The 19389-nt window shown below is 35.7% G+C and overlaps 1 protein-coding gene across 3 annotated transcripts in view; it reads right to left on the bottom strand.

The window, feature by feature from the left end:
- Zfyve9 (zinc finger FYVE-type containing 9) overlaps positions 1 to 19389 on the bottom strand; it is a 217031-nt gene that overhangs the window by 59038 nt on the left and 138604 nt on the right. For all 3 annotated transcript variants that reach the window (XR_011708836.1, XM_027945059.2, XM_071617821.1), the window contains exons 7-10: positions 18838 to 19007; positions 13322 to 13442; positions 11934 to 12056; positions 10065 to 10220 (exon numbers count right to left, since the gene is read on the bottom strand). Coding sequence is in view for 2 of the 3 variants with exons in the window: in XM_027945059.2 (XP_027800860.1) it covers positions 10065 to 10220; positions 11934 to 12056; positions 13322 to 13442; positions 18838 to 19007 (570 nt within the window). In the remaining variant the exon portion in view is untranslated. The remainder of the gene's footprint in view (positions 1 to 10064; positions 10221 to 11933; positions 12057 to 13321; positions 13443 to 18837; positions 19008 to 19389) is intronic.

Below are 19389 nucleotides of genomic sequence, written 5' to 3'. Positions count from 1 at the left end.
ATGGGCTAAAAATGGGAGTTCATAACCCACTTGAAGCAAAGTGTGAAAGATGATATATCAAGAACTATGTAATGTTTTGAACAACCAACAATAAAAAAAAAAAGAATAAATAAATAAATAAATGCAAAAGAAAAAAGAAAATGCTAGGACTTTAGGTTAAGGCAAACATTCTTAGAAAACTAAGTATAGCTGAGCGTGTTGGTACATGCCTATAATCCCAGTGACTCAGGAGGCTGAGGGGAGAAGTTAGCAGTTTCAAGGCCAGTTCAGCAACTTGGTTAGGCCCTAAGTAACTTAGAAGACTATCTCAAAAATAAAAAGGACTGGGGATATAGGTTAATGGTAAAGTGCTCTGGGTTCAATCCCCAATGCCACAAAAGAAAAACAGAAAACTAAAGTTACACCATAGAAAAAAGACTGATACACTGGACCTTGTCAAGATTCAGAATTCTGTTCTATTAAAAACAGGAAAATGAAAAGACAAGCCATGGCACAGAAAAACAATATTTGCAAAACAGTATTTGAGGGCTGGTGTTGTGGCTCAGTGGTAGAGCACATGCCTGGCTCATGTGAGGCACCACATAAAAATAAATAAACTAAACTAAAATAAAATAAAGATATTGTGTCCATCTACAACTAAAAATATATTTTAAAAAACAGTATATGATATAGGAGTTGTATCCAAAATTTATTAAGTACAAAAGACTCAAGAAAACAACGTAGTTTGTCTTCTCAGCACCACATAAAAATAAATAAATAAAATAAAGATATTGTGCCCATCTACAACTAAAAATATATTTTAAAAAACAGCATATGATATAGGAGTTGTATCCAAAATTTAAATACAAGACTCAAGAAAACAATTTAGTTTTTATATGAGCAAAAGAAGAGATATAGATGGTGCTACGATTTGGATATGGACATAGTTTTTGTGTCCCCCAAGGGTCCATGTATTGGGAGGTTTGTTCCTAGGGTGGAAGTACTAAGAGCTGGTATGGAATCTTTATGGTCACTGGGGGTCCTGACCTCAGAAAGATGAAGGTAGTTCTCTGAGAGGGTTGTCATAAAAGGACCAAGTCCCACCCAGCACTCTCTGTTTCTTGACTAAAGATGTGACCAATTGCTGATACTGGCTCCTACCACTGTCTTTGCTATCTGTCACAGTGCCCTCATCAAAACTGAGCCCATGTGGGCCTCATGCTTCAACACTGTGAGCTAAACAAACCTTGTTTCATTCTTAAGTAGCCTGTATTTCATCACCATGATAAAACACAATGACGTGACTAATATAAGATGATAAATAAATAAATGAAAAGTTGCTCAATATCATTGGTCAGTAGGGCAATTCAAACTAAAATCACAATGAGATACAACGAAAAGCAAAAATAAACAAACAAATAACAAAAGAGTGTGTATGTTAGCTTTTCACTGCTGGAACCAAAATACTTGACAAGAATAACTTAGAGGAAGAAAAGTTTAGTTGGAGCTCATGATTTCAGAGGTGGGAGTCCACAGATGACTCCCTTGTGCTGCACCTCAGGAGAAGCAGAACATCATGGCCAAAAGGCATGGCAGAGGAAAGTTGCTTACCTCGTGGCAGCCAGGAAACAGAGGGAGTGGAGGAAAGGAGCCGCAGGAACGAAAAGCCTTTCAAGGGCACACCCCCATGACATACCTCCTCGAGTTATGCCCCATTTGCCTACAAGTACCAGCAGATTTGTCCATTCAAACTAGGATAGAATGATTATGTCACAGCTCTAACATTCTAATCTTTTTACTCCTGAACATTCTTGCATTAACACAGGAGCTTTTGGGGAACACCTCATATCCAAACCATAACATTCTGCCCTAAGTTCCAAAAGTTCATGTCCATCCCATAATGAAAAATGCATGTAGTCCATCTCTAAGAGTCCAATAGCCTTAACAGTTCCAACACTGCCCAAAAGTCTAACTCCAGAGTCTCCTCTTAGACTCAAGGCAAACTTTTGGCTTTGAGTTTCTGTAAAAACTAAAAGCAAGTTACATACATTCAATATACAAAGGCATAAAGTAATCATTCCCATTCCAAAAGGGAGGAATAGGGGCATAGAAAGAAGGGTAGAACCAAAATAAGACCAAAACCCAGCTGGGCAAACAGGTCCTGTAACTCCTTGTATGCCATCTAGGACACATGGTGATGATACGTTCTCTACAGGGCTTGGGCAGTCCTGCCCCTTTGGCCTTGCTGGTTGCAAGTACAGAGGCTATCTTTTAGCCTGGCTCTCTCAGCAGCCAGTGGTTATTCTCAGCAGACAGTCCACATTACTGGCATCTCTTAATTTCTGGAGCCTCCATTCCAGCATCATCCTATGGTATAAGGTAGAAGGAACTGGAGACAACAAGAGGGGGCAAACTTTTATAAAGGTACCAATCCCACCCATAAAGGTGGAGCCCTCAAGGCTAATCATACCTTTTAAAGAGTTTTGGGGAGGATGAACAATCAAGCCCTAGATAGACCAATTTAAAAATACAGTATTAAAGGAATTTAGAAGAAGAAATTACTTCCATCGGGGAGGCTCATCATTTTATAGAGAAGTGTACTTTGAGACCTAAGAAAATGAACAGGATTCAGATAGTTGGGTGTAAGGCAATTGTATGGTAAGGGAATACTATAATTATGGATAAGAAAGTAAAAATCTATCAGAGTTTATAAAAAACAAGAAATGTTTAGTTTGGCTACAATGTAATAAGCATGAGGAAACAACTAGTGGGAAATGAGACTGGAAATATAGGGACATTTCAGGAGGATAGAAAAGCTATTATAATGATTTTCTGTTGTTCCACTTTTGTTTCATTCTGGCTCAGTTTTGTTTGGCGTTATCTTCTTGGGTTGTATTATAGTTATAGTAGAAATATTCAAGTAAAAGAGAAGGTCTCTTGAGCTAGTCAGACAGAGAAAAAAATTCAAGTAAAAAAGAAGGTCTCTCGAGCTAGTCAGACAGAGGAAAAAATTCAATTAAAAGAGAAGGTCTCTCGAACTAGTCAGACAGAGGAAAAAAATTCAAGTAAAAGAGAAGGCCTCTCAAGCTAGTCAGACAGAGAAAGAAAGTGTAAAGCAGAAAAAGCCATCAGGGGGAAAGTTACAACAGGAGACTGCTACTAACACCTTTCTATCACCAGAGGGTGTAAGTGTCCAACCAACAGCACCACCTCTACAGGAGACTGCTACTAATACCTTTCTATCACCAGAGGACGTAAGTGTCCAACTAACAAGGCCACCTCCATATGCTGGGGGGCCCCCAACCCCCGCAGTTGAGAGTTGGGATCCTGAGACAAGATCTCAAATATTAACATGCCCTGTATTTGAGGCAGGAGGGCAGCGAATTCACTATGCTTTAAATTTCAAAACAGTGAAGCAGCTAAAAGAGGCTGTAACAACCTATGGTCCTCAAGCACCCTTCACTGTAAGCATGGTCGAATCCATTACCAACTTGAACATGACGCCAGCAGATTGGGCTAATATGTGTAAAGCTGTGCTAAATGGAGGACAATACCTGTTATGGAAGGTTGCCAATGAGGAATTTTGCAAGGAGACGGCTAGGCAAAATGCAGCAGCTGGTTATCCTCAGAGAAATCTAGATATGTTGTTAGGAAAGGGACCTTATGAGGATCAGCAGCAACAAATTGCATACGATCCTGGTGTATATGCACAAATTGCTGTAGATGCAATTAAGGCATGGAAGACTTTACAAGGACATGGAGGTTTACAAGGTCAATTATCTAAGGTAATACAAGGAGCTAATGAACCTTATGCTGAATTTGTAGATAGGCTTATTCAAACAGCTACCAGAGTTTTTGGGAATACAGAACAAGCAATGCCATTACTAAAACAACTGGCTTATGAGCAAGCAAATCGTTGGTGCAGAGATATCATTAGACCATGGAAACATGAAGATTTAAACACATATATTAAATTATGTAGAGACATTAATGAACAAGAGCAAGTCATGGCAGCTGCAGTAAAACAGGCTTTAAATGCCAGAGACATTAATGAACAAGGGCAAATTGTGGCAACTGCAGTAAAACAGGCTTTAGATGCCAGGCCAAGAACATGCTACAACTGTGAACAAACAGGACATTTTAAAAGGAATTGCCCCATAGGAGGAGGGTTTAACAAAACTAGGTATCAAAGGAGTAGAATACCAGGTATTTGCCCACGATGCCGTAGAGGGAGACATTGGGCTAATGAATGCCATTCTCAAACCACCATAGAGGGTACTCCATTATCAAAAAATGAACAAGGACCAGGTGTTTATCCACGATATCGTGGAGAAAGGCATCGGGCTCCTTTGCCAAAAAATGGACAGGGGGGCCCAATGCTCCAGGGCCCAAAACCACAAATATACGGAGCACTGGAGGAACCCAGCAACCCCATCAGGGTAGTGCCCAGGACACATTGTCCATCAGATCCCTCATCAGACAAACCAGAGGGAGCGCAGGGTTGGACATCTGCGCCTCCGCCAGAGCAGTACTAACTCCAGAGATGGGAGTTCAAATCATTCCCACAGGGGTAAAAGGACCTGTTCCCAAAGGAACAGTAGGCTTATTATTGGGACGCAGCTCTTCTACTCTAAAAGGACTTATGATAAGTCCTGGGGTAATTGATCCCGATGATGAAGGTGAAATAAAAATTATAGCCAGTTCTCCAAAGGGTATATCAGTAATTTCACCAGGAGATAGAATAGCACAGTTACTAATAATACCCACCAGCCTACATGATAAATTTTCCAGTCGTACTGTAGAAAGAGGTTCCAAGGGATTAGGCTCCACAGGTGTAGATTGGGCTATGCTTTCTTTAAATTTAGATTCTCGCCCCATGCTAAAACTAAATATTCAAGGACATGAATTTAATGGGCTAGTGGATACAGGTGCAGACCTTAGTATCATCTCTCGTCAAGAATGGCCAAAACATTGGCCATTACAACAAGCCACTCAAACGCTTCGAGGCCTAGGAGTGGCGACTAATCCCCATAGAAGTGCAATGGTATTAGATTGGAAGGATCCTGAAGGATGTGAAGGAACTATACAGCCATATGTATTGGATCATCTTCCCGTAAATTTATGGGGACGAGATGTCCTAGATCAATTAGGTTTGACATTAACAAATAACATCAACCAAAATGCACCCACTATTATGACTAGACAAGGTTTTAGGAAACGAAAAAGATTAGAAAAACAAGAACAAGGTATAGCAGCACCAATACAAATAGATCAAGGAACAGACAGACATGGGTTGGATTTTCAGAAAGGGCCACTGAGACAATAAAAATTACTTGGAAATCAGAAAGACCAGTATGGGTTCCTCAGTGGCTCCTGACTAAAGAAAAGATACAAGCAGCCCATGACCTGGTCAAACAACAATTAGCGGAAGGACATATATAACCTTCTGTATCTCCCCATAATACTCCCATTTTTGTCATCAAAAAGAAATATGGTAAATGGAGATTATTGAAAGATTTAAGAGCCATTAATAATGAGATGGTTATTATGGGACCTGCTCAATCAGGGATTCCTCAATTGTCTGCTTTGCCAAAAACCTGGTATGTTTTAGTTATAGATATTAAAGATTGTTTTTTTTTCAATTCCAATTCATCCTGAGGATAGTCCACGTTTTGCATTTACTATCCCTGCACTGAATCATGAAGGTCCTGATCAGAGATATGAATGGAAAGTACTCCCTCAAGGGATGGCTAACAGCCCAACTAGGTGTCAAATTTATGTTAACAAAGTAATCCAGCCACTTAGAAATCAAAATCCTGAACTACAAATATTTCACTATATGGATGATGTATTATTAGCACACAAAGCTAAAAACACATAGCTACAATGTTATGCCACACTTACAAACTTATTAAAAAATTATAATCTAGAGATAGCAATAGATAAAGTACAATTAAATTTTCTAATTAATTATTTAGGAGTTCTATTATCCTCAACCATGGTCCGTCCACCAAAAATTCAAATACGAGTAGATCAACTCAAATCACTTAACGACTTTCAAAAGTTATTAGGAGACATAAATTGGATAAGGCCTTATCTAGGTATACCAACAGGAGAGTTGGGACCTTTATTTGATATCCAAAAAAGTCCCCCAATGAGCAGCTCCGTGGTCTGAAAGGGCAGGGAAACAGCCCAATGAGCATCACCGCAGAGGAGCCAATCAGTTGGCAGCTAGAAGTTGCTGGGGCCGCTGTGAGCCAATCATCAGCTGGCAGCGGGAAGTTTGCTGGCAGCTGGAAGTTTGCTGGGGCCCCTTCGGCTGTGGCTCTCAACAATGCATACCTGATTTTATAAAACTTATATACTATTAATACATGCACAAAGGCAACTGAAATAATAAAAAGAACACTGTTTCTGGCAGCTTTATAGTCCTAACTTTGCCACCAACTAGGCCTGTGATTTAGTCAAGACGTTAACACATCTAGGTTTCGTTTTCCTCATCTATAGGAAAAATTAAAGAGTTTATATTAAATGATCTAAGATACTTTCTAGCCCTGACATTTGATGATCTGTGAAATAATTCCTGTACAAGGAGAGACTCTTATACCTCATGTATGCTTTGAAATATTATTTACAGAGTCATACATATATATGTACATGCCTCATCCTACATTATGGAAAATTTCTTAAGATGACTTGGATGTATTATAGTCTGATCTCAGACTATTGTTATTTTACAATCACTTCTAAGTAATTTTTCTCATAAAAATTTTCATATTTTAGGGGATGGGTTGTGGCTCAGTGGTAGAGTGATCACCTAGCATGCATGAGGCACTGGGATTGATCCTCAGCACCTCATAAAAATAAAATAAAGATATTAAAAATTTTTTTCATATTTTAGTAGTTCAAAATGAACTCTACTAATGTATCTGGACACTTTTTAAAAATGTATAACCAGGAACTCAAGAACTTTAATGCCAAAAAAACCCCAAATGATCTAATTTAAAAATGGGCTACAGAGTACAAAAGATATTTCTCAAAAGAAGACATACAAATAGCCAATAAGTATATGAAAAAAATGTTCAATATCAGTAATCATCAGGGAAATGCAAATAAAAACCACAATGAAACATAATCTTACCCCAGTTAGAATGGCTATCATCAAAGTCAAAAATAACAAATGGTGAGGATAAAGAGAAAGAGAAACTCATACTGCTGGTGGGAATGTAAATTAGTACAGTGATATGGAACACAGTATGAAAAGTCGTTACAAAAATAAAACAGGGGGCTGGGGTTGTGGCTCAGTGGTAGAGCGCTCACCTAGCATGTGCGAGGCCCTGGGTTTGATCCTCAGCACCACATAAAAATAAATCAATAAAGGTATTAAAAAAAAAAAAACAGAACTACAATGTGATCCTCAACTCCACTACTGTATATAAATCCAAAGGAAATTAAATAATACTATCAAAGAGATACTTGCACTCCCCTGTTTACTGTAGCACTATTCACAATAGCCAAGAAACAGAATCAACCAAGGAGGCCATCAAAAGATAAATGGTGCGCAGTGGCATACACATGTAATCCCAGTGACTCAGGAGGCTGAAGCAGGATTGCCAGTTCAAGACAAGCCTTAGAAACTTAGTGAGGCCCTAAGCAACTAATGAGACCATCTCTCAAAATATAAAAAGGATTGGGGATGTAGCTCAGTGATAAAGTGCCTTGGGTTCGATCTCTAATACCAAAAAAAAAAAGGTAAGATAAGGAAAATATGGTATTTATTATAGAAACATGGATAAAACTGGAGGTTATGATGTTAAATTAAATAAGCCAGACACAGAAAAACAAATACCACATGTTCTTACTCATTTGCAGAAAAATGGATATAATCGAAGAATGGAGTAAAATAGTAGTCACTAGAGGCTGAAACTGGCAGGGATTGTGAGGGAGGAAAGAAGTTAGATAAAGGGCATGAAAGCACAGTAAGATAGGACAAATTAGTTCTGGTTTTCTATAGCACAATAGGGTTAACTTCTGGTTACAACAATCTATGATATATTTTAAATTAACTAGCAGAGTATAAAAGGTCCCAACATATAGAATGATTAATGTCTTTGGAGATGCAAGTACTTATTATTACCCTGATTTGATACATATTATATATATATATATACACACACACACATACATATACACACACAAACACACACACACACACACACACTATATAATTATTATACCATACCCCATAAAAATTTACAACTATTATGTCTCAAAAATGCATAATATTCATTCATAAATGCATAACTAATTCATATCATAAGTCACATCCTTTCCTTACAGGTATCTCTCAGGACTCCATTCACAGCCCTAATTTCTCCACATTGGCCTATCTCATACACAACATTAACTTCAACTATCACATGAAAGCTGCGTCTTCCAAATTTGTATAGTAGCCTAGATCAATCTTCTATATCAATATCCATATATCTTCTATTTACATATTTCACCTGACATCATCAAATGCAACAAACTGAACTAAGAACTTATCTTTTTCTCCTCTGCCAGATGTGTTCCTGTTCCATTCACCATCTCAACAAAGAAGACCAACCTATTCAGGTGCCGAAGACAGAAATCTGGAGCTAATCTTGACTCTAGCTCCTTGTACTCAGTTAGTAAATCTTATTGAATTGAAGCATCGATGCCTTACACATCTCTCTCCAATACTCTTTATTTCCACTGCCAATACTTAAATTAAGTTCTGTAATTTCTCCGTTAATTCCTAACATAGCTTTTTTAAAAAAAAACAATTTTGAGTGTGATTTATATACAACCCCTTCCACACACAGATTTTAAGTATATAGTTCCATGAGTTTAAATAAATGTAAACACCTATGTAACCATTACCCCAATCAGAAATAGAACATCAAACAGGAAAGTTCCCTGACTGCTCTGTGGTCAATTCCAACACCTGTACCCCACCACAGTTCAGTTTTTTTTTTGTGTGTGTGTGTGTGTGTGGTTGGACACAACACCTTTATTTTATTTATTTATCTATTTTTTTTTGTTTTGTTTTTTGTTTTTATATGGTGCTGAGGATTGAACCCAGGGCCTTGCACGTGCTAGGCGAACGCTCTACCGCTGAGCCACAGCCTCAGGTGTGATTGCTATTACCATAGAATTCATTTTGCTTGTTCCATATAAATAGAACAAGCAAATGGAGACATTATGCCCTGGTATAATGTCTCTGAAATTCATCTATTTTGTGGCATATACCAGCAGTATGTTAGTTTTTATTTTTGAGCAGTATCCTAGTACATGAATATACTATATATGCTTTTTAACTATTACCAGACTCACAGACTTTGATCCACTTTTTGTATTGCTTCTATAGTCATGTTTCTAAAATGTAAATCAGATTATGTCACTCATTTTCTTAAATTCCTTCAATGGTTTCTCACTGCCTCCAGAACAAAGGATGAGTTCTTGAACAAGACATTTATGTCATTCATGAACCTCCCATGCCCTGGTATCTGTTGCCCTCTCAAAAGTTACATGAGCCAAGCACAGTGGTTTATGCCTCTAATCCCAGTAACTTGGGAGGCTGAGGCACAGGGATCACAAGTTTGAGGCCAGCCTGAAAAATCAGAAAAGGCCGAGGATATAGCTCAGTGGTAGAAAAACCCTAAATTCAATCCCTGGTACAAAAAAACACACCCCCCCCCACCCCCCCCACCCCCCGGCCACATGAACATATAATTACTTTTACTTTATTTAAAGACTTTACATGTGAAAATATTCAAATTGAGGAGAAAAGTAAAAGTCTCAGGTCATTTCTCAAATTACATTCAGCCTCAAGGTATAATATAGCCTGGAGAATCTAGATAATTTCAAATTAACTCTATACTGTTCTTTTGCAGGGTGGTGGGGTACCAGGGATTAAACCCAGGGCACTTAACCACTGAGCCATATCCCCTGCCCTTTTTTATATTTTATACCATGTTTTTAAATCTAATACTATTATTTTTTATCTAAGTCCAAAATTTTTTATCATTTACTAAGGGTGCAAAGTCATAAAGCATTCCCACCTGCCAGAGCATCCCGATAAAGTTGCACAAAATGATTAAAGATGTCCTTTGGCAAACACTTTTCATCCGGCAGACACTGTAGAAGGATGACTATCTCAGACTGACCCACTGCATGCATTCCCTTGGTTGTGAAACACCAGCATTTCCGGTTTACATCTACAGATGAAATAAAAACATAAAAATAAAGACATTCTCCTCAATCCTATTCTAAAAAGAGATAAATAGAAATCTATGATACAATACAGCAAAGAATAAAATAGGTCATACTGAGTTTGTATAATTCAAACTCGGTCATTGCACTGAGCCAAAGAACAATTGTAGAAATTAAAACATGCCAATGCCTCTGGTTCTTTTCTCAACACTTAAACTTTTAAATCCTACTACTAAAAGGCATAATTAGTAAAAGAAACAATGTTCTATTAATAATAAAATAAAACCAAAATATACTATATAAAGGATATAGTCCTACACCTTTATTTAAAAAAAAAAACACTTTACCAAAGGAAATAATTATTTATATAAGAATCAATAATAAAAGCCAATATTATAGCTTAGGTTTTAGGTTGTGACCTAAAAATGTATAATTTATGTCTATTTGTTAAATTTAATCTGTTAAAAGATATTAGCTACTTTAATTACAGTCCTTTCATGGGGACAGTTATAGATAAACAGCAACATGGCTTTACTTGGCTTTGTGCTATAAAAAGTATTGAAAAGGATGACTTTTCTAGACTACTTTCTTCCATGTTTTCACTTCGAGGCTATATATATATTCAAAAATAGTATTCAATCCTTTGTACCCTAACACAATAGGATCCCCAAAGGACATGAAAAGAATCCAAATAAAATTATGAATATCACCATGCATATCAAAACTAATTAAAGATCCATTTTTTTTCACTTTGAAAATTATTAGTTTATGTATCTAAAGAGGATGTGCCCAATCCAACTATATTAAAAAGGTATACACTGCAGGAGTTTCATGTTAGCTAATTTATAAGCCTAATCTATATAAAAAAAGAAACTATATACAACAAATGGAAGTTTCAAGCAGATTATTATAAATCTGGTCCTGGAAGGAAAGGCAGAAAGCATTAATAACTGGCCAAATATTCAAAGGTGTGATCAAGTAAGGCAGAAACCTACATCAAACTTACAATCTACATTTCATCAATGTAAAACCTCTAAGGTAGTGGTATATATAGGTGCTTCTTGTTTCTAAGGTCAACTTAAAATCAGTATACAGTACTAAAGGACTGTTCCCCAGAGCTTCCTCCTTCCTCCAAAACTGTCTCATCCAGGATAAATTCATTCTCTATTTTCAAATACCATACTGGAAAAAAAATCAAGATTTTAAGTTACTATTCTCTTTCTTATTCTGATGCTCATGAATCTAGCACTAAGAACTGAGAAATTTCTTCTGAATCATCATTTGTGATGTATTAAAGTTTTACTACTTATTAATTAACTAATACTTTTCCTAAATATGATTATGTAACATGATTAAGGTTTCTGGGATTAAAACCTACCATGTAAATTTTTTGGCGCTCTTGGATAATTTATTTCACTTCCAGTTATTCTGGTGGTGAATTATGACTTAATATACCTACCTCAAGAACTTAACTTAATCTGAGTACAAGATTTGTTGATTTTCCTCCAGGGAGAAGTCACCTATCTCACTCCGTGATTAAAGGCAAGAGTTTCAGTTTATATGATTTTATATAAACCAACTTTTTCAGAATTTTGTTTTCAGTAAAATGTAGCTCTATATAAAAATCCTTGTGTGTAATGAATTTGAAAGTTTTATTTACTAGTGATGAGTCTGTAAAGAAATTCATTTTAGTTAAAAAAAATAAATTTCTAACTTACAATTTACAATTTTAACCATTGACAATAAATTTGCATTTAAAACAAATACAAGTGGATCAGGGCCACCATCCTCCAATTGCTGCATTACTGAAATCTGTGATGGTTTCTCTTCCACGGCATAGTCTGTAAGGAGAGAAAACATTGTAATAGATTGGTTAAAGGGATAGATTGAGAAAGAAATCTGATGGAGAATGGGCTGATTATTCACACGAAAGAGACAAACATTTGATTTATAGGTGAGCATAGGTCCTGGTTTATACCTGCTGTCCAAGAACCAAGTGTCTTTTTTCACTATGAAAAGTAATCCAGTCCAGGTTATCCTATAAGATTTGTGCCACGTCTAAAGATAACCTCTTTATTTAACTAAAATTTCCAATTATCACAACAACATCACATAATAAATGTTCTAAGCTGAGTGTGGTAGCACATGCCTATAATCCCCAAGACTCTGGAAGCCGAGGCATCACAAGTTCCAAGTCAGCTTCAGTGACTTGGCAAGACCCTGTCTCCAAATAAAACAAAAAGGCTGTAGATGTAATTTAGTGGTAAAACACCCCTGGGTTCAATCCCCATTACTACCAAAAAAAAAAAAAAAAAAAGCAAGCAAGCAAACCTGAAAGCCTGGTGTCAGGGAGATTAGGTAAAAAACTGAAAACCAAATAAAAGGGAAAAGACATGATTAATAAACCTCCTGAAAATTTACTGGCTAGATGCTGATTTGGATATATCGACAATATACTTTCATATAAAGTTAAGCATTATTTCGACCAAACAATTTTACATTTTATCAGAACTCTCTAAAAATATGCATATATAATATGCATAAAACATATTCACACATATTACATGTGTGTATATAAAGTTGTTTTTTTCTTTTATTTTTTTTTTGGGGGGGGGGCAATGCTGAGGATCAAATCCAGGGCCTCACACATGCTGAAAGTACTTTTTAATAATAAACCTCTTATTTAAGTTAAGTCCTTATCACATTTATTTACATGTATTTTTCTGAATGTATTATACTTCAAAACAAAAAGTTAAACTAATATCCTGACTGTATCTGAGAGAGCCAATTCTAGAACTACAAATAACTCTTCAGAGTACTATGTGGCTTTGAAATATAAAGGAAAAACTTCTAATAGACTATCTTTATATTATAATTAATATTATATCCTTCCAATGAATGAAAATGACATTATAATATAAAAACATAACATCTACTCAAATAATTAGTAATAGCAACAACTGTTTTCATGGCATTGGGATAGTTGCACTTTTTTTGTTGGATAGGAGAAGGATAGTAATCACTTAAACTCCATCTCCTTCCCTTAACCAGAAGACAATATTTGGTATATATAACTATACCTATTTAAATATGTAAGTCCACATACCTCCTTTTACACCAGTGGAGATGAGAATGGGAGGAAGGCCATCTTCAGGAATAAGGTTCATTGCACTTCCAACAGGACTTCCAACCTGAGTAATACTCCCAGAAAATAAAGAAATGTCTGCCTAGGAAAAGCAAATCAGCAAAGTGAGCATTAAAGGCAGCCTGAGACTTTGGTAGAATATAGTTAAGAATACAAATGGGAATTTAAGTAAATATTTAAACTTTAAACTTTTTGGAAAAAAAAACTTTTTGAAAAACAGCTCAATACACTATAATATTCACAGCAGCTTTATTCATAATAACAAAAACCCTAAAAATAATCCAAATGTCCACTAACGGGAATAGATAAATTAGATATATATACACAATGGAATTCTACTTAGTAATAAAAAAAATAATTTCTGGTGCAAGAACAACATGAATAAATCTCATAAATTTTAGGTTGAGCTTGCAAAGTTAAACACAAAACATTTATGTTTTCATTTATATGAAATTCAAGAATAGGCAAGAATAATTTATGGTGAAGTCAGAAAAATGGTTACCTCGGAGAAAGGATAGCAGGTATTAACAGAAAAGTACATGAGGGTACCTTCTGGGTGATAGAAAGATTCTGTATCTGGGTGATGGTTACATAGATATATATAAATTCATCAAGTTGTCTCCTAAAGTTTAATGTTCTTTAAGCACTTTGCTGTATTTTAGATCTGAAAAGATTCTAAAACTATTTTTTTTAAATATGCTCATGTCTTGCCACACTTTTGTCTATATTATCTATAGTTTAGGACTATAAGATTATAGTGATTTTTTGCTAAAATATTTTTCAGTGTGGCCAGTATGGCATTATATGATATTTGGAAAATTCTATTTACGAGCCATTATAACTGATTTAAAGGCCTAGTGCTGGAAATACAGCAATCTATTCAAATCTGTTATTTAATGATGTATAAATCTATCCTTTAATATCAAAAGAAGTTGTCATCTGGCATCTACTTAAATATTTTTTATGAAAAGGAATTTACTCCATTTATTAAGCACCTATTAAATATTAAGTACTCTACTAAGCCATAAAAATGAGAAAAATAGGGGCTGGGGTTGTGGCTCAGTGGTAGAGCACTTGACTAGTATGTGTGAGGCACTGAGTTTGATCCCCGGTTCCACAATAAAAATAAACAAATAAAATAAAGGTATTGTGTCCAATTACAACTAAAAAAAATATTTTTTGAAAAATGATAAAAATATATTCCAGTATGGCCTTATACCATTTGTTTTTCCTCAAATTACCAAATAAATACTAAAAAAGTGTTGAATAATATAAGAGTACAGAAACAGAATAATTAACTTGGTTTAGTTCCTTTTATATTGAGCCAGACCTTGTTACCCTGTAGCATTCATTCTCTAGAGTTTCTGTATTCATTCATACTTATGTTTTACATGGAACCGTATGACTCAGCTATATACTGCTTGTTATTTATCCTAAAAACATTAATGTCATCATACTGTAAGGATATATGCATACCTATGTTTATAGCAATACAATTCATAATAGCCAAATTATAGACTCAATGAAATTGAGTCTTTTGCAGGAAAATGGATGGAACTTGACACGGCTGTGTTAAGTGAAATAAGCCAAACTCAAAAGGTCAAGGGTCATATGTTTTCTCTCATATATAGAAGCTAGAGAGGAAAAAAGGAAAAAAAAAAAAAGGTGTGGAGGGTAATGGCATAAAAAGCAAAGAGAGATTAGTAGAATAGAGGAAAGAAATCATGGAGTGGGAGGAGGGAAGTGCTGGGGAGGGATATTGGCCAAATAATATTGTTATATTGTGTGCATGCACAAGTAAGTAACAACAAATCCCACTATTATGACAACTATAATGCACCAATAAAAAATGTGGAAAAAATTTATATGGCAAAGCAAATGAAGACATATAGGGCACATTAAAAAATGTTTTAAGAACCTACTGCACAAAGAGATGTAAAAAAATCTGACAGAAAAAAGGAAAGTCACCATATAAGTTCCGTGTTCATAACTGATTCAGATAAGAATTGTCAAAGTACAGTAAAATCATTGGCTAAAAATTGTCAGGGAACAGAATATCACAGTCTCATATTACCCTTCATATTATTTATTAATTACAAACAGGAAAATGTACTCTTGCAACGGAGAAACGGGAGACATCATCTTAACCAATTACCAAACTGATACTTCTTGATATAATCCAGTAAGAAATGAACACACCTTCTGTAGTACTATTATCCTTGACAAAAATGTTTAATCTGAAACTAATCATGAAAAAAAATCAGACAAAGACAAATTGAGGACATTATGCAAAATATGGCCCAATGCTTTAAAAGTAATAATGGTAATGAAAGACCAAAAAAAGTAGGGAACTGTTCAAGATTAAAGAAAAGCAACTGAAAAAGAAAACTTAATGCAACTGTAATCCTTAATGGGATTCTGATTTTTAAAAATAAAGGTATTTAAATATTTTTGTGTCTGTGCATGTATAAGTATGTATAAATAAAAGCTATACAGAATATTAATGAGACAACTGGGAAAATATGAATATGGATTATATAAAAGAAAGTAGAATTATAGAATAAATTTCCTCCTCATATGATCATTGTGTTGTGATTATGTAGGAAAATGATTTGTTCTTAAGAGATACAAGCTGAAAGGATCAGGTAGTGAAGTACAACTAATCTTCAAATTGTTCATCAAAAAAAAGAAAAGTGTGGGGCTAAGGTTGTGGTTCAGTGGTAGAGCACTTGCCTAGCAAATGTGTGGTCCTGGGTTCCATCCTCAGCACCACATAAAAAATAAACATATAAAATAAAGATATTAAAAAAGAAAAGAAAAGTGTGTGTGTGTGTGTGTGTGTGTGTGTGTGTGTGTGTGTGGTGGTAAATGTAGCAAAATGATAATAGCTGGTAAATATCGTAAAGAGTATATGAGTGTTTATTGCACTCGCAAATAGTTATGGTTGTCACTCTCTGCAGCCATAGAATAAAATCCTCCAAAACAGACTTAGAAATACATAAAGACAGACATGACACAATTTAATGTCCCTTCTCCAAAGAGGAAACTTAGCTATGTGGGTGCTATGGTTTGGATAAGATTTGAGTGCCCCCTCCAAGGTTTCATTTAAAATTTAATCACCACTGTGAGGTGTTAAGAGGGTAGAAACTTAATGTAATGGTGTTTAGAGGTGGGGCCTTTGTGAGGTGAACAGGGTCATTAGTAAGGTGATGCTGTGACTGGGTCCTGGTAGCTTTAAAAAGAGAGGGAGAGATTCCAGAAGCTCAGGAGGCTAAGGCAGGAGGATCCTGAGTTCAAAGCCAACCTCAGCAACTTAGTGAGGTCCTAAGCAACTTAATGAAACTGTCTCTAAATAAAATACAAAAAAGGGTTTGGGATGTGGCCAGTGGTTAAGTACCCCTGGGTTCAAATCCCCATAACATATATTAAAAAAAAAAAAAAAGAGAGGAAGAAAGAGAAAGAGAAAGAAAAAGAAAAAGAAAGAAAGGAAGGGAGGGAGGAAGAAAAACCAAAAGAGACATATACATGTGCCTATCTCTGGCCAGGTGAATGCCCCTCACTTTCTCAGGATTCAAATCATCACTAGATGCTGCTCCTTGATATTAGATCTCTCGAACTGTGTGACAAAGCAAATCTCTTTTCATGAAACTTACCCAGCCTGTGGTTATTGTATTATTATAATGCAACAGAAAACAGACAGATACAGTATGTCAATAAATTATCTTAACAACATGCAATTTTAATTATGACCTAATCCACAAATAATATGGATATATCTAAAAAAAACTATTAAATATAAATAATTAGTAACTAAAAATTCTATGAAAACTTCAGGAGTAAAAACTTCATCTAATCCGAATATAAACTGTGGACTCAGTGATTATGCATCAATGTAGATTCATTAGTTTTTAACTGTATCACTCTGTTGACTGAGAGGAAAAGCTGTGTACACGTGGTTGGTATGCAAAGAGGCAGTTGCTAGGGACTGAACTAGAGGAGGAACCAGGGCAAAGTTAATTTTTGAGCACTTGCACATTGCCCTGGCCCTCAACTATTTTCAGGCAAGGGCATGAGTCAAAGGTGTGGGCCAAGGCAGGGCTAATGATTTGAGCTAGGCTGCTCAGCAATCCCTGTTTTGCATTTGAAGGTTCAAGGGCATTTCCTGAATTCCAATGGTTCACAGGCATTTCTCTTAGGATACTCAGTCCATCTTTCCTTTTCTGTATTAGCAACTTTCTAGCTCATGAGGACAGGGGTTGTATAAAGAATCTCTCCATCTTCCTCTCAAATTTTTCAATGGACCAAAAACTGCTCTACAAATGTCATTTAAAAAAAAAACTTTATTCAAACTTTTTAACTCTAATTTAAAAAATAGATGGTTATAAATACTTAATTGGAATTAATGGTCTTATAACTTTACCAGATTGAAGGAAGCAATAGAAAGCAACTCACAATATAATGATCCTACTTGCATATCTCTAATTTTGTTTCTAGATAGACATTTTCTCATTGACTCCAAAAACTATAGTTGGTATTTATCTTCTGAATATTAGGATCCACAGAAAGAGAATACCATTAGCCCTCAAATGGTAACTGGGACTTCTACAGAGATGAAAGTGACAGCTTGGTGTAAGCTAGTTTCTTTAAATAATTTGCATTATCCTTCCATCTATTAAGCCACTGATGTAGCAACTTATTTAAAAATTTGGAACCCTGTTTTAAAATCTTAAATGGAAACACAAAAGGTCAAACAAACAACAACAAAAAAAAAAAGAAGAAGAAGAAGCAGCAGCAGCAGCAGCAGCAGCAGCTTGAGTTGAAGAGAAAAGCATAGCCTAGTTCTTCAGTCATCTTCACATACCCCAACCTTCCTCACCATGGCACTCTCAAGGCCACCACAGAACTTGGGAAACATGATTTAAAAACCAATGTATCTGCTGGGCATAGTGGTGCACACCTATAATCCTAGAGAACTGGAAAACTGAGGCAGGAGGATTGCAAGTTTGAGGCCAGCTTGGGCAGATTAGTGAAACACTGAATCAAAATAAAAGGGCTGAGGGATGTAGCTTACTGGCAAAGGGCTTCTTGATGCAAGCACAAATACTAAAAAAAAGAAAAAAGAAAAAAAGAAAAGAAAGAAAGAAAAAAGAAAACCAATGTATCAAGAAGCGAAGATTCTCTAGCCTGACTTCTAGTTATAGCAGCAGCTTGAGTTCACTTGAGAACAACCTTAATGAGAACCTTTCTCTTGGAAAAAAATACTCTTTTAAGAAAACCTTCTCTAGAGCAAACAAGAAGAAGCTGATTTTGGCACATTTACTTTACTCTTATAAATACATCCATGAATACTTATTTGCACTATCCAAAACCTTCGGAGTTCTACACAAAAGTCACTCAACTTAGCAAAAGGCAAGAAAGATGCAGCACAATGCTGAGCAAACTGTACTCACTTTTAGTTGCTGTTTTGTTTTTCTTACCTCTGCTGGTAGAGGACTGGTAGTTACTGGCTTGACTGGGTCATGAGACACAGCCAGAGTTCCTGCAGAGGAAGTTCCATTCATTGTTAATTTGGCTGCATCAGCAACTTCTCCATTGGGCAAGATCCCATCAGCGAACCAAACTCTCCTCTGCTCTCTGGGCTGAGCCACTTGAGGAAGGGACCAGAAATATAAAATAGGCATCAATGTGATATTGATAGTGTTTCTAACATCAAAGAAGAGAAGGTCACCAATTCCAGATGTACAAAGAAATCACTATTTGGCCTCTTACAATCAGAAATATCAGAATTATAACTGTGTGTAAAAATGGTTTATAAATTAATAAAAAATACATGTTTAAATATATATTTTTGATATAACTTTTAGGCAAATATTTAAATACTGTGTTAAAATATTCAAAATCCTAAACACATCTATGATTATGTCTTATACTCATCCTGTATCACTGACAGAGAAACTAAGGAAAGTGTTTTAAGCATCTAGAAAATAAACTCATGGTAAGAAAAAAGCTATCAATATAAATCCACATCT

Source organism: Marmota flaviventris, chromosome 10 (assembly GCF_047511675.1).
Source record: "Marmota flaviventris isolate mMarFla1 chromosome 10, mMarFla1.hap1, whole genome shotgun sequence".
Classification (NCBI taxonomy): domain Eukaryota; kingdom Metazoa; phylum Chordata; class Mammalia; order Rodentia; family Sciuridae; genus Marmota; species Marmota flaviventris.
Note: the sequence above shows the minus strand (reverse complement) of the source record. Positions and strands in the feature narration are given on the sequence as shown.